The sequence below is a fragment of the Narcine bancroftii genome, chromosome 12 (genome assembly GCF_036971445.1).
Source record: "Narcine bancroftii isolate sNarBan1 chromosome 12, sNarBan1.hap1, whole genome shotgun sequence".
In the NCBI taxonomy this organism is placed as follows: Eukaryota; Metazoa; Chordata; class Chondrichthyes; order Torpediniformes; family Narcinidae; genus Narcine; species Narcine bancroftii.
Genome location: NC_091480.1, coordinates 31769559 through 31789877, shown reverse-complemented (window position 1 = coordinate 31789877; position 20319 = coordinate 31769559). Strand labels below are relative to the sequence as shown.

The 20319-nt window shown below is 40.3% G+C and overlaps 1 protein-coding gene across 10 annotated transcripts in view; it reads left to right on the top strand.

Moving 5' to 3' along the window:
• The window catches only part of fam234a (family with sequence similarity 234 member A), a 42538-nt gene that overhangs the window by 17885 nt on the left and 4334 nt on the right, over positions 1 to 20319 (top strand). For 9 of the 10 annotated variants that reach the window (XM_069905772.1, XM_069905771.1, XM_069905770.1 and 6 more), the window contains 7 exons: positions 2171 to 2330; positions 8308 to 8458; positions 8713 to 8859; positions 13574 to 13655; positions 15221 to 15370; positions 16560 to 16665; positions 19209 to 19419. In XM_069905772.1, the coding sequence (XP_069761873.1) occupies positions 2171 to 2330; positions 8308 to 8458; positions 8713 to 8859; positions 13574 to 13655; positions 15221 to 15370; positions 16560 to 16665; positions 19209 to 19417 (1005 nt within the window). In that variant the 3' untranslated portion in view covers positions 19418 to 19419. The remainder of the gene's footprint in view (positions 1 to 2170; positions 2331 to 8307; positions 8459 to 8712; positions 8860 to 13573; positions 13656 to 15220; positions 15371 to 16559; positions 16666 to 19208; positions 19420 to 20319) is intronic. The other variant, XM_069905779.1, reaches the window with a different exon arrangement.

The window sequence follows — 20319 nt, the reverse complement described above, 5'->3', positions numbered from 1 at the left end:
ATTCCCTGCTATGAACTCATGCACACAAACTGAGATGGTCAGACACCCAAAGACAGAGCGATACACACGGGCATGCACATACAGATGCACACACTGGGGGACGTATGCACAGATGTGCACAGAGTCGGGCGCACACACACACACACACATGCAGGGACACGCGCCCCCGCACACCATTGCGTGTGACATTTGTAAAATACATGGGTTGCCAAAATGACTGACAGCAGCTGTCAAAGTTACGGTCCTCACCTCAGTGGTGTGTGAGAGTAGCACCATCTATAGATTGTTCTCCAAATCTTCCATCATTCTGGTTTAGAAATCTTGTAACTTGCTGAGTGGAAGCACCTTTAGCAAAAGGGAATACAAAATTTCAAGTTGGTGGCTCATTTCCTGCACCTGATGGACAGTTAGTGATGAACAATAGATTCTAAACTAGCTAGCATCCTCATATACCTTTCCCTCTTTTAACATTTCAGCCAACCACCTTAGAAAGATCCTATTTTCTTCCAAACTAATTTTCTCCATTTCATTAGATATTTGTTCTGCAGATACAAGCATCAAAACCCACTGGAGCAGAATATAGTGCAGGAATGATCTCTTGGCTGTTTAGAGGCAAAAGTGATAAATGCCCTGCATGACTAACCAGACTACTAGTCTGGGAGGAGCCTTTCCAGTCCACCAGAAACTTTAAATAGGTTGAAGATGAAATTGACTCAAAGTGTCAAGGAATTTTAATTTTTGACATACTGCCCTCAGTTATCAGTATCTTTGATGCACTGTTTAAAGGGCCATCCATCTTAACCTTCTGCTTGATCAGAATAGGAACATTTCTACCAGTGCTTTTAATGTAGATACTATGAGCTAAATATAAATAGTAGGGGGGAAAAAAATCAGAAAATATTTGAGATCTTCATCACATTGGGCAGCATTTGTGGTGGAAGAGAAAAACAAAGGTAATGTTCTAGGGTTGCCTGTTATTTACCCCTTTTGCACAGCACTTGAAAGCCTTGTATAATCTGCTTTTCAAGCACTGTGTGAATGAATGCATTTAAGGAAGATTGGGGGAGGGGGGTGGGTGGGCGGGGTCTAAATCCGTTTTACCTTGCTTCAATCCACCAGGTAAATAATAACAGAGGTGGAGCGTATTGATGCGGTACCAGTCTCATACTGATGACCTGTGTTGCCAGATCAAAATGGCAAGGGAAGATGATGTGATGTTGGGTCCAGAAAAGGTGCATAGTCATAGGTGCACAGCAAGTAGAGCAGGAGACTCTTCTAGGTGCATACTGTGCTAATGTTGCCACCACCACCTGTGTAAATCCAAATTGGTGGGACTGGACACAAGGGTTTGCAATGACACAGAGCTTTTTTTAACACAACAATTTGTAGAAGAGCGTGGCAGAATGTTAACTGGTATAAAACACACATTCATGCAATTTATAAAGGAGCATGGGAAAATGATACGGGAATAAAACATGCACAATTTATAAAAGAGCATGCGAAAATGTAAAAAAAAGTACACAATTACCGTTTTATGAATTGTGTGTGTGATATTTTCCCACAATCTTCTATAATTGTGTTTTAATAAAAGCTATATGTGATTGCAAACCCTTGTGTCCAGACCCACTGAATCTGATTCTTTTCTCAATACAACACGACATCACACTAGGCACTGATGCTGTTGTGCTACATATCCCACCTCTTTTGCTTTGCGAATCCGGCTTGGTGTGTAAAAGGACCCAGCGATCCGGGTTTTTTTCTATTCTTTGTGAACAAGAAAGCCAGCTTCCAGAGTCGGGTTGTGTATACTGCAATAATGCAGCTTTTCAGTGTAAAAGGAGTTTTTATTTCAGATTCAGCATCTGCAGTTGTTTCCTGTAAATAGAACTGTGGCACTTCTTTCTGAATTTGACACAGGGTCAAGAATTCAAGCCAAATTGGTGATGCTAAAGCTTCCTACGTGCATTGAGGCTCAATTTTCATAGTCCTTCAGATCATGGCAAAACAATGCGATCCTTTGTATTACAGAACTATCAAATTATATTTCAAATAGTAATGTATTTGCCAATTTTCCTGTAGTGAACATGAGTTACAAGCATTTTATGCTTCCTTACCTTGTATATGAATTGCAGATAATGTATGGATTTAAGTGAGTTGTGTCTTTTTCCAGGATGCATCTGTTAATAAGTTGATCTTCCTGCTAATATCTGGAAAGAGTGGAGATCCCATAGGTCGAAAAGTGTATCACAATATTGCCAAAGGTTTGGTACCTTCCAGTCCACTGATTCATGTTACCATTGCTGGGGCCTACTATGTTCTTTTTATTCAAGGTAATTGTTTATGTTTATCTTTTCAATTTTCACCCCTTCCTTTATGTACGGCTTTCCTAAAAAGATATGCTTCACTTTAGGATATCTTTTCACAATTAATAGACTCTTGAATACTTGTATCCCAGTTCCTCAGGTGAATGTGAACAACGTTTGTTGGATTGTTTGACAATGACATAGCAAGATGATTGTATGGGTGGTGACGGTCAACCAGTTTACCTATCTCAGCTGCACCATTTCATCGGATGCAAGGGTCGACAACGAGGTAGACAACAGACTCGCCAAGGCAAATAGCGCCTTTGGAAGACCTCACAAAAGAGTCTGGAAAAACAACCAACTGAAAAACCTCACAAAGATTAGCGTATACAGAGCCGTTGTCATACCCACACTCCTGTTCGGCTCCGAATCATGGGTCCTCTACCGACATCACCTACGGCTCCTAGAACGCTTCCACCAGCATTGTCTCCGCTCCATCCTCAACATTCATTGGAGCGACTTCATCCCTAACATTGAAGTACTCGAGATGGCAGAGGCCGACAGCATCGAATCCACGCTGCTGAAGATCCAACTGCGCTGGGTAGGTCACGTCTCCAGAATGGAGGACCATCGCCTTCCCAAAATCGTGTTATATGGCGAGCTCTCCACTGGCCACCGTGACAGAGGTGCACCAAAGAAGAGGTCCTAGGACTGCCTAAAGAAATCTCTTGGTGCCTGCCACATTGACCACCGCCAGTGGGCTGATATCGCCTCAAACCGTGCATCTTGGCGCCTCAGTTCGGCGGGCAGCAACCTCCTTTTGAAGAAGACCGCAGAGCCCACCTCACTGACAAAAGACAAAGGAGGAAAAACCCAACACCCAAACCCAACCAACCAATATTCCCCTGCAACTGTCTGCCTGTCCTGCATCGGACCTGTCAGCCACAAACGAGCCTGCAGCTGACGTGGACATTTACCCCTCCATAAATCTTCGACTGCGAAGCCAAGCCAAAGAGAGATGGTGGTAGAGATCAGACCTTTTTTTGAATCAAAGCTACTGTAGTAGGTCCTAGGCTCATTTGGCTTGTACTTCACTGGAATACAATGTTCTAGATCCATCCATTTTGATTAGATGTTAAACTTCTGCACTGTCAGCCTATTTTCATGGGAGATGTTTGAGAAGTTCTCTTAAAATCGTGGCCAACATTCATATTTAACAGATACCATCAAAATCACTTATGAAGTTCTTTATCTCATTCTTTGATGCTACTTTGGTTCACAAAAAGAACTGTAAATGTCACCAATTATTCATTGGCTATGATGTTTGGAAATATTTTGAAAATGTGATATTCTACTCATTCTTCAATCTTGAACCTTGCAGTTGAGTTGGGAGTAAAGTGCTGTGAACATTATGGTTAAGATTAGGTAAGACTAATTGCAGATCTTGATTTATTCTGATTTACAAATCACTAATTTCCCTAATTTAGCTATCAATTGATTCAACACTGAACTAGGTTGGATTGGATCTCGAGAGAGAGAATTTGTAGAATGCCTACGGGATGGTTTTTGTTTTAGACCAGCTTGTTGATGAGCCCACGAGGGGAAATGACTGTTCTAGATTGGGTGTTTAATGCAACAGAGGTGATTAGAGTAAAGGAACCATTTAGGGGGCAGTGATCACAATATGACTGGGTTCTATTTGAGATTTTACAAGGAGAAAGTAAAGATCAGAAGTGTCAGTATTTTCGTGGTATGATAAAGGAAATGGCCAAATTCGATTGGAAAGGGGCACTAACAGGCGGCAGAGCAGCAGTGGATGGAGTTTCAGCTCTGATGGTGATTATGCGATGTTTTAAAATCTTTTGAACCCTCATTAATTTGTATGTTTTTGGGATGTCCTAATTTAGAAAAATTTTGGAAAGATTTTTCAAATCAAATTAGAACCATGCCCTCTCATTGCTTTGTTTGGCTTTTCTTAAGAAGAGGATGTGTTATTGACTCCAACCCAAGAGTAAATTCTAGCTTTTACCTCATTGATCACTAGACGAGCAATTTTAATGAAATGGATGGATGACTCTCCACCTGCTAATGCCCAGTGGTTACATGATGTAATGCCCTGTTTAAGCATGGAGAAAATTAGTTACAAAATTAAAGATATAAAGTTTAAATTTGACTAGATGTGGGGCCCATTCAAAAATTACTATCATAATTGGAAGATTTGATAAGTTTGGATGCTCAGGAGACTCTCTGTCAAGTGTCTGGAGATCGCTATTAGCTCCATAGTTTCACAATTTATACGTTATCCTTGATTAGAGGGAGGGTTTAGTGCTGTTCCACGAGGGTTGGTGTTTGGCTGCTTCTCCTTGCCTTGTATGTCAGTGTTTTAGATCATGGATTGAATGGCTTTGTGGCCAAATTTGCAGATAATATGAAGGTAGGTGGAGGAAACGGGGAGGCTGCAGAAGGACTTAAACAGATTAGGAGAGTGGGCAAAGAAGTGGCAAATTAATATTATGTCGGAAAGTGTACGGTCGTGCACATTGGTAGAAAAAATAAATGGGCAAACTATTTTCTGTACGGGCAGAAAATTGAAAATACCCAGATGCAAACAAACTTGGGAGTTTTCGTGCAGAATAGCTTGAAGGTAAACTTGCAGGATGAGCCATTCATTTCATTTCAAGAGGAATAGAATACAAGAGCAGGGATGTTATGTTGTGGCTTTATAAGGCACTGATGAACCTCACAGAGTATTGTGAGCAGTTTGGGACTCCTCATTTAAGATTGGATGTGCTGACATTGGAGAGGATTCAGAGGAGGTTCTCCAGGATGATTACAGGAATGAAAGGGTTATATGAGAAACATTTGACAGCTTTTGGCCTGAATTCATTGGAATTTTAAGAGAATGAGGGAGGGGATCTCATTGAAACATTTTGAATATTGAAAGGCATGGACAATCTAGGACAAGAGGGCACAACTTCAGGATTGAAGAGTGTCTGCTTAGAACAGAGATGCAGGAGAATTTCTTTAGCCTGAGGGTGGTAAATCTGTGGAATTTGTGCAAGAGGTGGTTGTGCAGGCCAAATCATTGGGTATATTTAAGGTTCTTGATTAGCCAGGGCATCAAATGTTAACGGGAGTACACTGAGCAGACTCGATGGGCTGAATAGCATAGTTCTGGTCTCGTCGACTTAAAACTATCCTATGATGCTGCAGCACAAGGCAAGGTGGACCCTACGTATCAAATGAACTATATTGTAATCCAAAGGAAAAGAATCCTTTATGTCAGACTGAATAAAAGTAGCTATACCCCATCATTTGAGAATGGCGACTGACAGTGGGCAACTACAGAATTAGGAGGCTCCAAAAATAACCCATAACAGCTGTGGTACAATCTACAGAGTGCAGGTGGGGAACTTGCTTGATGTATTTTTAAGCAACTTTACTCAAAAATCACAAATACTTAATTTCCATGGCTGCCAACAGTCATACTTTCAAACATCCAGTCAATTTGGTTCACTCAACATGACACCTAAAAGTAGACCGATTATAATGACGTTTTGTGCTCTTATAAAATTACATCTGCGTTGCCTAAAATTTGCATCGATACAAACTGCCAGCTGCCTAAATCCAGTGAGATTATAACAATATCCTTTATTAGTTAACATCAAAACCTGTCCAGCATGCTCAAAACTTTGTCCAGGTCCACGGAAGTCTCTTCTCAACTCCCCTAGAACCTGTTTGTCCTGAACTGGTGACCATGTCAGACCCTTGTTTTGAACAACTTCCTTTGCATCAATTTCTCAGAGGTGACATAATGGTAACATTTGACCGAGTGTGGTCCTGGAGATGGAGTTCCATCGTCATGAAAGTTGGCATTCTTTAGGAGAGCCAGTTACTAGTTGGTGTTGTATCTAGTAAACATAAAACTCAGTAATTATTCAGGCCCTACCTGAATTCCACCTTGAACATAAAAAGATGAGGCTGAGTTGAAACAACAATGTTTTCTGTATTTGTTAAAAATAGTTTTCATACTTAATAGCAACAGTGATATCATGTTGCTGTACATTTCCTCAACATGATTATCCAACTGCACGAAAACCAACAAGGTCGGGTCAGATACAGCAATGAGCTCTCTGAACCCTTCTCCATTAACAATGGCGTGAAGCAAGGCTGCGTTCTCGCACCAACCCTCTTTTCAATCATCTTCAGCATGATGCTGAACCAAGCCATGAAAGACCTCAACAATGAAGACGCTGTTTACATCCGGTACCGCACGGATGGCAGTCTCTTCAATCTGAGGCGCCTGCAAGCTCACACCAAGACACAAGAGAAACTTATCCGTGAACTACTCTTTGCAGACGATGCCGCTTTAGTTGCCCATTCAGAGCCAGCTCTTCAGCGCTTGACGTCCTGTTTTGCGGAAACTGCCAAAATGTTTGGCCTGGAAGTCAGCCTGAAGAAAACTGAGGTCCTCCATCAGCCAGCTCCCCACCATGACTACCAGCCCCCCCACATCTCCATCGGGCACACAAAACTCAAAACGGTCAACTAGTTTACCTATCTCGGCTGCACCATTTCATCAGATGCAAGGATCGACAATGAGATAGACAACAGACTCGCCAAGGCAAATAGCGCCTTTGGAAGACTACACTAAAGAGTCTGGAAAAACAACCAACTGAAAAACCTCACAAAGAGCCGTTGTCATACCCACATTCCTGTTCGGCTCCGAATCATGGGTCCTCTACCGGCATCACCTACGGCTCCGAGAACGCTTCCACCAGCGTTGTCTCCTCTCCATCCTCAACATCCATTGGAGCGCTTTCATCCCTAACGTCGAAGTACTCGAGATGGCAGAGGTCGACAGCATCGAGTCCACGCTGCTGAAGATCCAGCTGCGCTGGGTGGGTCACGTCTCCAGAATGGAGGACCATCGCCTTCCCAAGATCGTGTTATATGGCGAGCTCTCCACTGGCCACCGTGACAGAGGTGCACCAAAGAAAAGGTACAAGGACTGCCTAAAGAAATCTCTTGGTGCCTGCCACATTGACCACCGCCAGTGGGCTAATATCGCCTCAAACCGTGCATCTTGGCGCCTCACAGTTTGGCGGGCAGCAACCTCCTTTGAAGAAGACCGCAGAGCCCACCTCACTGACAAAAGGCAAAGGAGGAAAAACCCAACACCCAACCCCAACCAACCAATTTTCCCCTGCAGCCGCTGCAGGGGAAGCCGCTGCAACCGTGTCTGCCTGTGCCGCATCGGACTTGTCAGCCACAAACGAGCCTTTTACCCCCTCCATAAATCTTCGTCCGCGAAGCCAAGCCAAAGAGAAAGAAGAAAGAGACAGTTACAATGACCTTTCAGTGAGCCAAATTATATTACGTAAATGATGCGAGTATTGAGAGATTGGGAGGCATATTCCTAGTCCATTAGGTTGAAGAGAGATCTAATAAACAATTTGAATATTCAGAAGCACTTAATGGGATTAATAAGGATAATTAGTTGTTCTAAACTAGGTGACGACAGTGCAAGAGTGAGGACAAGGACTGCATCTTTCAAGGAAGCGGTTAGTTTATGTGAGAAAATCGTGATAGGATTGGCTGAATGGTGCTTTATTATGTAAATTTATTCAGATACTGAAAGTGATCTGAAACTAATTGGACACAGCAACCTCCCCAAACAAAAATGTGAAAAGTACAAAAGTGCTGGAGAAGCTCAGCAGGTCGCGCAGCATCCAGAGCAGCACTTTTGTGCATTGCATTGGACCCCAGCATCTGCAGATTTTCTCCTTTAACAGCAATGTGATCGAGATCAGCATGTTGATTGTTAATGATGTTGATTGATGTGTAAACATTGGAAAAGATGCCGGGGGATTAACACTGATTTCATTGCAAGGTGGTGAATAATTATTGTCGACACTCATTCCACCAACTTTAATTGTGTGTGTGTGCAATTCATGAACCATCTCATAAATGGAGGGGAAAAAATCATTTTCTAAATTTCCAGGAACTGTGCAAGGAGTGGCGCTAAAAGATATTTATGAGCAAGCAAGTGGAATACCCCTTTCAGCATCCAAGCTAAATCCAATATTAAAAAAGTCTGATCCAGAATGGGAGAAAAAGTCTGACCCCATGTCTGGAAAAGTTGAAGTATACAAGTGAGTTTCTGAATGTGTATATCTAATATATTATTGTCATTTAATAATAAATGTCAGTTATTTTGAAGACAAAATCAAGTATTTTAAAGCATGTTAAGTTTTTTTAAAATTTTGAGGATTGTACAGACAGGACATTTTAATAATCGTTGGTCAGCAGTGTAATGAAATTTAAAACCACTTAAAATTGTAAGTATGGAGAAATTGCTAATTTTTCTACACTTGTTGTTTCTTCCCTCCATCTTTCTTCCTTCCAGCACCCAGCCAGCTAAGTTTCTTCAGCACGTGCAGGTCCCAGGAACAAATGCTGGCAAACTGCTCATCAGCACAAATCACACAGTTGAACTTTTGGATGGACAAAGCTTCCAGACATATTGGCTCCATAATGTGTCTCACATTCAAGGGTAATTTTGCAATTTGAGTTACAACTAAAGCAGTAGTGTTGGAATGACAATTCTATGGGTACCAGGTCAGCGTTAACGAGAATGCTGGAAATTTAGGAACTTGCCATCTCAAGTTAACATTCATTGTTACCCGGTAAATGCTCCCATGCTCTAATGGAATATGTCGTTTTTTATTAACCAATTTGTACTTACATAATTATGCCACATCATATTCTCAGTTGGGAGTCTGTTGGTGTTTTTATTAGAAAATTGTGTGTTCATACTCTCCTGCAGCGACGGATGTTGACAGAAAATGGCTCCCAGGACAAATAGTCAAGTGGGATTAAGATTTATAACTTTTTTTAAGAGTAGGATTGGGTACCAAATATACCACATGGTGTACAGGAAAAATGGAACTGGGAATTGGGGAAAGCATCGGTGGCTTTCAGTCGTAGTGTTGTTTAAGAAGAATAAGAATTTTGAGAGAGAGTTTGCCCATTAGTGGGTGAGAATCTAATTGGTTAAAGTTGAGAAACTATAGAAGTATAATTTCATCAATGGGATGTTTATAGACTATCAACCACTAGGAAGGAAAAAGAGGAGCAAATTTACAAGAACATTGTAGATATCTCCAGTCAAAAATTAATGAGCTCATGAGGAATTTCAACTTTTCACATGGACTGGAATAGTCATAAAATAGGCATCCTTAAGGATGTCTTGTCTATGTAATAAATTACATTTATTAAAAATTTAAAATTAAAAAAAAATTTCGACATACAGCATGGTTACAGGCCCTTTCGACTCTTGAGTCCATGCCGCCCAATTTCACCCAATTAACCTACACCCCCTGGTACGTTCTGACGATGGGAGACACGGGGAGAATGTACAAATTCCTTATTGACAGCTTTGGATTCAAACCCTGCTGTTACATTGTTGCGCTAAGTTTCTACGATGGAATATTTAAGAAACAGCCATCATTATAAGTTTAGAATTGTTATGAAAAATGAAATACTGCTTCATGATAAAATTTGTTAGTCGGAGAAGAACTCATTGTAAATGGATAGAATTGACCTGACCTGGGCAAATTGGAATCAAAAGACAAAAAAAAAACCTGCAAATTCTGGAAATTTATAATGAAAGAAAATGTCAGATATGCTCAAGGTGCCAAGTCGGACAGCATCTATGGAAAGAGATTTATTTTCAGGCCGATGAAATTAGCAGTTGCTGAATTTTGAGATTCTGGCAGGTTATTATGGTTAGCAGGTTACAGTCTACTGAGCTCAACATTCAGCAACTTCTGCCACTCCACCACGTTTAGTTTCTTTCTCCTCTATCAACAATTTTAGATTTGCTGTCACCTGCTTCCAGCCCATCCAGGCTTGCACTCTTTTTTTCACTAGCCTTTGTGATCAGCCTCTCTCATCTGGTATCTCTACCACTTTTGTAATGCGGTCCTTCCTGATGGCTATTATTCATTTTCTCTGTGGTTCTCTCTCTGCTTTCACTTCTTCCTTTGCAACTTAAAACAATACTCAGTTTTTTAAATCTTTCCCTGTCTTATTAAAGCTTGCAATCCTGAAACATTAATAGTGATTTTTCTTTCCACACAGTACTTTATGCTTGAATTGGAATTAAAGGTTGCCAGACAAAACGAAGTTAATAATGGGAAGCCTTTTAGGAAGGAGGTGGCTCAGCTACAGTGTGGCTATATTCCCATGAGGTGAAAGGAAGGCAATTAATCAGAACTCTTAAAAGAGAGAAAGAGCAGGAGTCAAATAAAGAATGGAAGAATGAACATTTGAAAGATGATTATACAAGGTCTTAATGAGAGATGCAGAGTATTATGAGCAATCTTGGTCCCCTTACCCGCGAAAGGATATACTTGTCACAGAGGGAATGCAGACTGATTCCTGGCATAACAGGACTATAATGTGAGGAGAGATTAAGTTGACTCTGTTTGTATTTGTTAGAGTTTAGAAAAGAGGGAATTGATTCAAAACGTATTTACTTAGAGGTTTTTATGTGTAGTGAGTGGATAGAATCTGAAATGTACTGACAATAGATTCAATTAGGGCGTTCAAAAAGGAACTGGATAAATATTTAAAAGAAAATAAATGATTTGGGATTGTGGGGAAACGTCCTACATCGTGCTGACCGAACACTGGCATCTGGAAAAACCAGGGGAGCCAGTGTTTGTGCCACCATCATCATGATCACAGTGTACAGTCCACCACAGGCTAACGTCAGGCAGGCACTGGAGGGACTGAGCACTGTTGATAAACAGCCATGAGGCAGCACATCCTGATGTCTTCCTGATCATTGTGGGAGACTTCAATCAGGCTGACCGGAAGATGTCTCTGATAAACTACCACCAGCATATCACATGCGAGACCAGGGGAACCAACAAACTTGACCACTGCACCGCCACCATGAAGAACGCATACCAAGCCATATCAGAACTGCACTTCGATAAGTCTGGCTGTACATGTACTCTCGACATACAAGCAAAGACTGAAGACCACAGCACCAGTGGTGAAGGCAGTGAAAGTATGGTCGAGGGACGTGGAGGAGTTTCTACAGGACTGCTTTGGACAGTGGACTGGAACATATTCAAGAACTCATCTGCAGAATGAATATGCAATAGGTGTCACCGACTTCATCAAGACCTGTGTGAATGAGTGTTTGACCACATGCAAATACCAGGTGTTCCTCAACCAGAAGCCCTGGATGGATCAGAATTTGCAGCCTGCTGAGGGCTAGAACAAAGGTGTTTAAGGCTGGGGATCATGATCTTTACAAGAGGACCAGGTACGACTTCTGGAAGGCCGTCTCTGAAGCAAAGTGGCAATTCTGGAGGAAGCTAGAAACCGAGACAGATACACGCCAGCAATGGCAGGGAGAGCAGGCCATTACAGCCTACAAGGCGAAGGCAAGCACTATACATGGCTGTGGTTCTTCACTGAACACCTTCTACGCCCACTTTGAGAAGAACAACCAAACAGTGCCGACTAGAATCCCTGAAAAAGCTGAGGAACTTGTGAAATCTGTCTCTGAGGGGAGATGTCAGAACATCATTTAAGAGGGTGAACCATTGCAAGGCATCAGGCCCTGACGATGTACCTGGCAAGGTACTGAAAATCTGTACCAATCAACTAGCCGGTGTTCTCAGGCATTTTCAACCTCTCATTGTAGCAGTCAGAGGTTCCCACCTGCTTCAAAAGGGCTTCAATCAAGAAGAATAGTGTGAGCTGGCTCAACGACTACTGTCCAGTAGCTCTAACTTCTACTGTGATTAAATGGTTTGAGAGGCTAGTCATGGCCAGAATTAACACATACCTAAGTAAAAATCTGGACCCACTTCAATTCACCTACTGCCACAATCACTCCACAGCAGATGCAATATCGCTGGCTCTACACTCAGCTCAAGATCATTTCAAAAACAGCAATTCATACATATGGCTGCTTTTCATCGGCTACAGCTCTCCCTTCAATACCATTATTCCCTCGGTGCTGGTCAAGAAGCTACAAACTCTAGGTCTCTGTACCCCCCCCTCTGAAACTGGATCCTTGACTTCCTCATTGGAAGACTAGAGTCAGTATGAATTGGAAACAACGTCTCCTCCTCACTGATTATCAACACAGGCGCACCCCAAGGATGCGTGCTAAGCCCACTGCTCTACTCATAATATACCCATGACTGTGAGCCAGGCACAATTCCAATGCCATCTACAAGTTGTCGGTAGAATCACAAAGGGCAAATGAGGAAGCGTCCAGGAGAGAGGTAGATCAGCTCGATGAATGGTGTTACGACACCCACCTTGCGGTCGTCGTCAGCAAAACCAAGGAGATGATGTGGACTTCAGGAGGAAGTCAGGGGAACACGACCCTGTCTGCATCGAGGGCTCAATAGTAAAGAGGGTCAAGAACTTCAAATTCCTGGGTGTCCACATATCTGAGAATCTGTCCTGGAGCCTCCCATGTTGAAAGCTTGCTTGCGCCTATACTTTGAGGTTTCTGAGGAGATGTGGTATGTTACCAAAGAATTGTAAACTTCTCTGCAGGTGTACTGTGGAGAGCATTCTGGCTGGTTGCATCACTGTCTGGTATGGAGGTGCCAACACTCAGGATAAGAATAAACTCCAGAGGGTTGTGACTCGGCCTGCAACCTCACAGGCACTAGACTTCGCTCCATCAGGGACATCTACATGAGGTGGCGTCTTAGAAAAGCAGCCTCTAACCTCAAAATCAGCTCTTTCTCCACTGCCATCAGATTCCTGAATAATCAATGAACCAAAGATACTGCCTTACTTTTCGTGCACTTTTTAAAAAAATATAGTAATGTCATAAGATGGTTATGATATGAATGTTTCCTCTATAATGCTACTGCAAACACTGAATTTCATGACAATACATCCTGATTATGAAAGGACATGGTGTCGGATGAGCTGCATTGCTGCTTAGTCAGCACACACACGGGACAAATGGCTTTGTGCTATTTAGTATTTGTTTGCTGACAAATTTAAGCATTTCCTAAAAGGTCTCTTTGTAGAAAGGCAATAGACAGAGTTTCAAGATGTGCTGAAGATATTGTGAAAATGCAGTTACTGTAATGTGTTAATTCGGTGATGTATATTTTTAAGTTGAAGTAAGAAAGAATAGATATCATTTTCAGGAAAGAATTTTGCGCTATATATTAAAAAAAAGTCTTGGAATGATGCACGACTTTTATTTCCAGGGTACCACTACCTGGTTATTTTAACGTGGATGGTGTATTTGATTTTCTAATCGAGGATTTAATTGCAGAGGACAAAAAGAAGGTTTGATATCTTGAATACTTTTATGTAATGCAACCTAAATTTAGATCGTTAATTCATAAAAATGCATTAGCTTTATGGTTCAATCACTTTCTTCCTTTTGTAATGGAGGTTATTATTTAATCAGGTCATTTTGTGATCTTCATTCTCAAAATAGTAGATGTCCCTGACAGAATCAGAATTTATAAAAGATCTCTGTGCTGCTATTTAATGTAACTGAGTAGTAAATAAGTTAAGTGAACAAATCAGGCTGAAGTTATATGAACGTCTAACTTGGTAGAAATCACCTCCCTTTAAGGATATTAGAAAATCTACAGGGAAAGTTAATATTCATTTTATTGACCAATTTCTTAAACTTCTGAATTTGTAGGAATAAAGTGGAGTTGTTGTTTTAACACAGAACAGTATATAATTAAACTCTAGACCTAGATACCAAACATCAGAGCAACAAACGAACCATTTCATGAAATAATATTGCCTTCAGTTAAAAATAATTAAATTATTTCCAATTGTGTTAATTGGATTGGAAAAAATTAGATATGAATAATTTCCTGGAGCTTCTTAAATTATGACCCACCAATGAGCAGAGGCTAGGTTTTGAACCGAAAATAATTTAGAAAAAAGCAGATGCTGGAAATCTAAAATAACCCAGAAAGTGCTGGAAACTGCAGGTCAGAAAGCTTCAGTGGAAAGGATAAGAGATTTAATTTGCTGAACTGGGAAAGAAGAAACAGGTTGGTTTTCAGTTGGGGAGAATATTTAGGGCAGGTTGCAGAACAAAAAGAATGTCTATGACAGGATGATACCAAATGTGATAGTATAGCATTTAGAAGCAGATGGTTTTTCATTGTCTGCATTATGTGAACCCATAGTTCAGGCAGTTCAGATGCTGAGGAAAAAAATTGACCCAAAATCACAGATGTTTTGTAGAAATGGCTGATGATCAGAAATGATACAGACTGAAAGAATGAGTTACCTCAAATTCATCAAAAGAGTCCAAAAGTCTGTGCCTAGAAAGAACGTGTTCCTCCAGCTTGCATTGGTCCTTGTTGTACAGTGCAAGTCAGAATGGGAAGGAGCAAGAAAGTGTCAGGAAATTGGACATGAAGGATAACTCCTGCAGGCTAAATGCAGTTACTCCTCAAAGCAATCACCCAGTTTGCAGACTTCTTGTTTACCCAATCTGTGCTTTCTCTGCATTATGGACACTATAGTGGACTAGATTAGAAGATGTGGAAGTCAATTGCTGAATCCCCTTTCAAGACTATTTGGGTCCCGAGATGTGCAAATTGAAGAGTTTAATAAACACAAATTGCCTTAAGATGGGAACTGATCTGTGGGAACAAGAGAACAGATTAGTGAGTACGAAAGGGAGTGTTGACTTTGAAATACAGAAAGGATCGAACAATATATGTCAGATAGTAGCTGCTTTGTTCTTTTGAAGTGGATTATTGGTAAACAAGTTGTTGGCCCAATGTTAATTGAAAAAAGGAGACTTTAAGTCAGGCTTGTACTTCATACTGTAGCAAAAATACAAAATAAAGACCAAATATTGATTTATTCTCTAGGTTACAATTGTGGATGGTAAAAATGGTAAAGTACTCTGGGAGGAAGAATTAAGATACAGGGAGAACTGTCCAAAACCATCTTCCATCAACACTGTATCCCAATCAATTTTTCTTTTCTGGGGTGAACTTCCAACACAAAGCAGTGCTTCTGTAAGTCTTTTTTAAAGAAAAATAATTAACAACTTTGTTCAAATCCAGGTATAATAGGGGTGCCTGTGATATTTCTTAATAGGAAGATATGTCATCTGTGTGTCATTTCTCCCCTAAATTTTGAGCAAATTTGTAATTGGTATCCTAGATGTTTTGATAGTGATTTGTGTATTCTGTAGAGGTGAAATTTCTTTACCCAAACTGACTTAACATAGGGATCAACTGTTGTTACTTAAAAATGATCTGGTTTAAAAATATGAGTGGTATAATAAAACTCTATAGTAAAAACACACAGAAATGCTGGAGGAACTCAGCCGGTTTTTCAGTGTCCATAAGAGACAAAGATATACTGCTGACATTTTGGGCCTTTCTTCAAGGAATAAGTAGAATGAGCAAAAACAGGAAATCTCAGAATGTAGACAGTGCTGGTTGAGGGAGGTGTCCAGACCAACAAAAGGTGTTAATTGGATATGATAAGGGTTAACAAAAGCCAGAGAAGTCGATATTAATACCATCTGGTTGGAGGACCCCTTAGCTTTGTCTGCCACAATAGTGTGGATCTCCCAGTGGTCACCCATTTCCATTCCTCATTCCATTTCCATGCTAACATGTCTGTACATGGTCTCTTGCACTGCCAGACTCAGATCACCCACAAATTGGAGGAACAAAATTTTCATCTTCCGACTGGGCACCCTCCAACCAGATGGCATTAATAGTAACCTCTCTGGCTTTTGTTAACCCCCACCCCCACTTCTTTCCCGGCTCTGTCTCTCTCCCTTTTCTCTGTCTCCTTTCACATAGACATGATCAATTCTCTCCTCACCCCTTTTGTTGGTGTGGACTTCACCCCAGCCCGCACTGTATGTCTTCTGAGACTTCCTGTTTTTGCTTATTCCTTGAAGGAGGCAGTGAATATTCACTGTATATCTACTGTACCGTTTTGAAGTTATCTCTTAAATATGACATTCTTTTGTACTGTATTTTGTTAGTTATTTGGAAAATGGCTGTTTCTTTTTTAAATGGCTCATTTTCTGATTCTTTTAAAATTTAAAAGGAGTTACCAGTTTTATGCTGATTTTCCTTCTAATGGACTGCTTTATCTAACCTCAATCAGCACGCCTTTCTCTCTTTCCTCTTCTAAAATAATTTGTGGATGACGTATTTTTTTCTTCAATTTCCTCTGCTACAGGGAAGGTTCTCTGAGAAAAGTTATAACCTCTATATGGTTCATCCATCACATCCGAATGTCATTCTTGAGTTAAAAAATAATACTGAGAATGTGATTGCCTTTAGCAGTAAGTCTTCCTACTATTCTGGTTGATCAATTTCAATTTCAATTTAACTTGAAAGATAATATTTTGTTAATGTGATGTATTGTAGAAACTAAGAATGATTTGCTTGTGATTCTGTAACCATTGTTTAATTTGTATGTCTATCTTCAAATTGTGAATTTGTTAAAACATAACTATATTATTGATTCTGAAAGGGCTCCTGCAGATTGGAGGGCAGTAAAGGTGACCTAATCCTCAAGAATGGAAGAAGGGGGGTGGGGGGAGGGAAACCCAGGAACATCTGATCTATTAGCTTGACATTGGTAGTGGGAAAATGCCAGAATCTGTTGTTAAGAATGCAATCTCAAGAAACTTTTTTGTTAAATAAATAAATGGATAGATAGAATGAGCTGACTGCGCAGACTTAACATATTTGACTAAGTTATTGGAGTCCCTTGAGGAGGTGTCTTTACTGAATAGAGAAATAGGATCAGAGGATGTGATTTGGATTTTCAGAAGAATTTTGAAAAAGCTTCTCATGGGATTTGCAAACAAGATTAAAACACGTAGAATTGGTAAAGTACCAGCATGGAAGAAGTAAGGATAAAATTGGAGGTCTGCAACCAGTGGTGTGCTCCAAAGATCTGCTGTGGTTTGTCATCTGTATTAACGATTTGGATGAGAATGTATTGGTTAGTAAGTTTGCAGTTGACACCAAAATTGGCAGTATAGTGAAGAAAGTTATCTTAGTTACTACTGGACCGAGATATGTTTGGGAACTGGGCCAAGAAAAAACAGATGGAATTTAACTCTGACAAGTGCAAGGTGTTGCATTTTAAGAAGTTAAACCAGGGCAGGACTTGCTCAGTAAATGGCAAGGCCTTGAAGAGTATGGTGGAATAGAGAGCCCTGGGAATGCAGATACATAATTCCCTTAAAGTGGTGATACAGATGGGCACAGTGGTGAAGAGGCTTTTGACGTGGGTGGTCTTTATTGGTCAGTGAACCGAGTAGAAGAGTTGGGACATCATTATTACAGCTGTGCAAGAGAATGCACTTGGAGTACTGTGTGCAATTCTGATTGCCGAGCTAAAGGAAGGGGGGCATTAAGCTGAAAAGAATGTAGAAAAGATTCATATTTGTTACTGGGGCGGGAGGGCTAGAGTTTTAATGAAATTCCACCTTCATGGGATGCTGAAGGGGGCGGGGCGTAGATATATACAACTTAGGAAGTCTAAAACCAAAGGGCATAGTATTAAGATGGGGAAATATTTAAAGGGAACCTGAGTGGCAAAATTTTCAGAGGGTGGTGGGTATACGAAACAAACTGCCAGAGGAAATGGTAGAACCAGGTACAATTACTAATATTTAAAAGTCATCTGGGCAGGTATATGGCTAGAAGTGGTTTATTGGACAAAGGGACTAGCTCAATTAGACAACTTGGCTAATATGGACCAGTTGGGCTAAAGGTGTGTTTCCATTCTGAATAACTCTCTCTAAATGAATCATTGCCATGTTGGCAGTTGTGACGAATGAGTACCACTGGGATTAGCATATGGTCCCAACCAACTGTTTGCACCCTCTAATTCAATGATTTGGCTGATAGGACGAAATATAAAGTTTGCTGATGAGATGCAGTGAAGTGGGAATGTTACTAGTATCAAACATAAAAAGACGCTTCAAGGGAATTGAGACTAACTGAGTCAGTGGGCAACACCATGGCAGATAGAGTACAATGTGGGGAAGTGAGATTTATCTAGTTCAGTAGATAAACACAGCTGAGTTTTTTTTTAAACTGGTGAGAGATGGGGTAATAGTGATTCTCAAATGGGTCTGCAAGTACTACAACTCGATCACTGAAACCTAATGTGCACTTACAGCAGGCATTTTGGAAGGCTTTCATTGCATGAGAGTATGCAAGTACAAGAGTAAAGTTTCCTAATCACAATTATACAGGGCCTTGGTGAGATCAGGGGATGTACTTGTGCAGTTTAGTCTCCTTGCCTAAAAAAAAACACAAGACCTATTGGAGTGCATCACCACTCAACACCCAGGTTCTCAGACTGACTGCTCCAATGAGGAGAGAAATAGTAGGTGAGACCTATGTTCTGTAAAGCTCATAAGAATGAGAGGTGACCTCATTGAACATTATTGACATGGTGGATGCGGGTTATATGTATCCTTGGATAGAATCTAGAACTAGTGTTCATAGGCTCTAAATAAGTGTAGGCCGTTTGAGACTGAAATTACAAGCATTTACTTCATTTAGAGGGTGGTGAATCTTTCAAATTATTTAACCTGAAAGCTTGTAAGAAGCCCTGCAGTCAAACTGATGGATACCTGTGTAATTAAGGAATTAAGAGAAATGGAGATTGGGCAGGAATATGGTACTGCAATAGATCGGTCGTGATCTTGTTAAATGGTGGAGAATTTTATACACACTTAAAGAACGTAGTTATCTCATCACTGATGCTAATTTACCATTGACTCTTGAAAATGTTCTTCAGATGGTAATGAATTCTTATTCTTTTTTTAAAAAAAATCACAAATTTCCCATTTTATTGCAGCTGCCTTATTTGAACAAAGCAGACATGCTGCGAGTGTATTGTTATTGGGACAACCAATGGGCAATAAACCAGGACCTTTGACGATCATCAAACAAAAACTGAAGGATCTCATCTATTTGAGCAGGGTTAGACGTCTAAAGAAAGGACATGATAACTTTGGTGATGATGAAATTAAAGAATATTTTTACAGAATAAGATACAGCAGCTAATGGTAAATTGGAAAGATAATGAATTTTTATAATGCTTTATTTTTGTTTCATTTTCTAACCAAATTCTTTGAAGTTTGACCTGATATTTAGCTCCCAAAATGTGAATTTGAAAATTCTTCATATTGTAAAACAATGGTTGAGAAAGTACAATAAATTTCTAATAATTGAGGCTGTATAGCCTCACTAATGTTAAAAGAATAATTGCAGTGGACTTTATTGAATAGTTCATCAGCATATTGCTTCATAGAATTTGCTATAATCGATTAATTAAACACAGTATTTTAAAATGACAAATTCAAGGTTCTGATTTGGAAAGCAATAAAATTTTCTTGAGCAGAACAGAAAAAATTCCCAAATCGGAAAGCCTACCTTTAATCAAAAAAAGCCTTTATTATTTAACCTATATATAAAGGCATTGTACACAAACCCAACTATAGTCAGGCAGTTCTGAATCCTTTCAAATCTTTACATTCCAACTCAAGTGTGATTATTAACTGGAATTTGCAGTACATAATCTCGAATTTGGGGGTGGAGTTTAACTACTTCTGACTTGATTAAACTTCAGCAAAGAATTGCTGGAGGATCTCCGGGTCAGACCGCATGCATGATAACGGACAGTATTTGGGTGTGAACCCTTTATCAAGATTAAGTGAAAATACAAACAAAAAAGTGGGAACAGGAGGGACCCAGGGGAAATCTAATTATTTATCAAGACTAATATCAAAAATGACCTCTTAGTCCTTCCTCCAGCTTCTTTCCCCCTTTTTATTTATTTTTTCACCTATCTATATTAATCATGATAAAGGGTTCACACCCAAAATGTTGACTGACCACTTGTACTTGTGACAGCTGCCTGACCTGCTGAGTTCCCCCAGCAATTCTTTGTTTGCTCAAGATCCCAG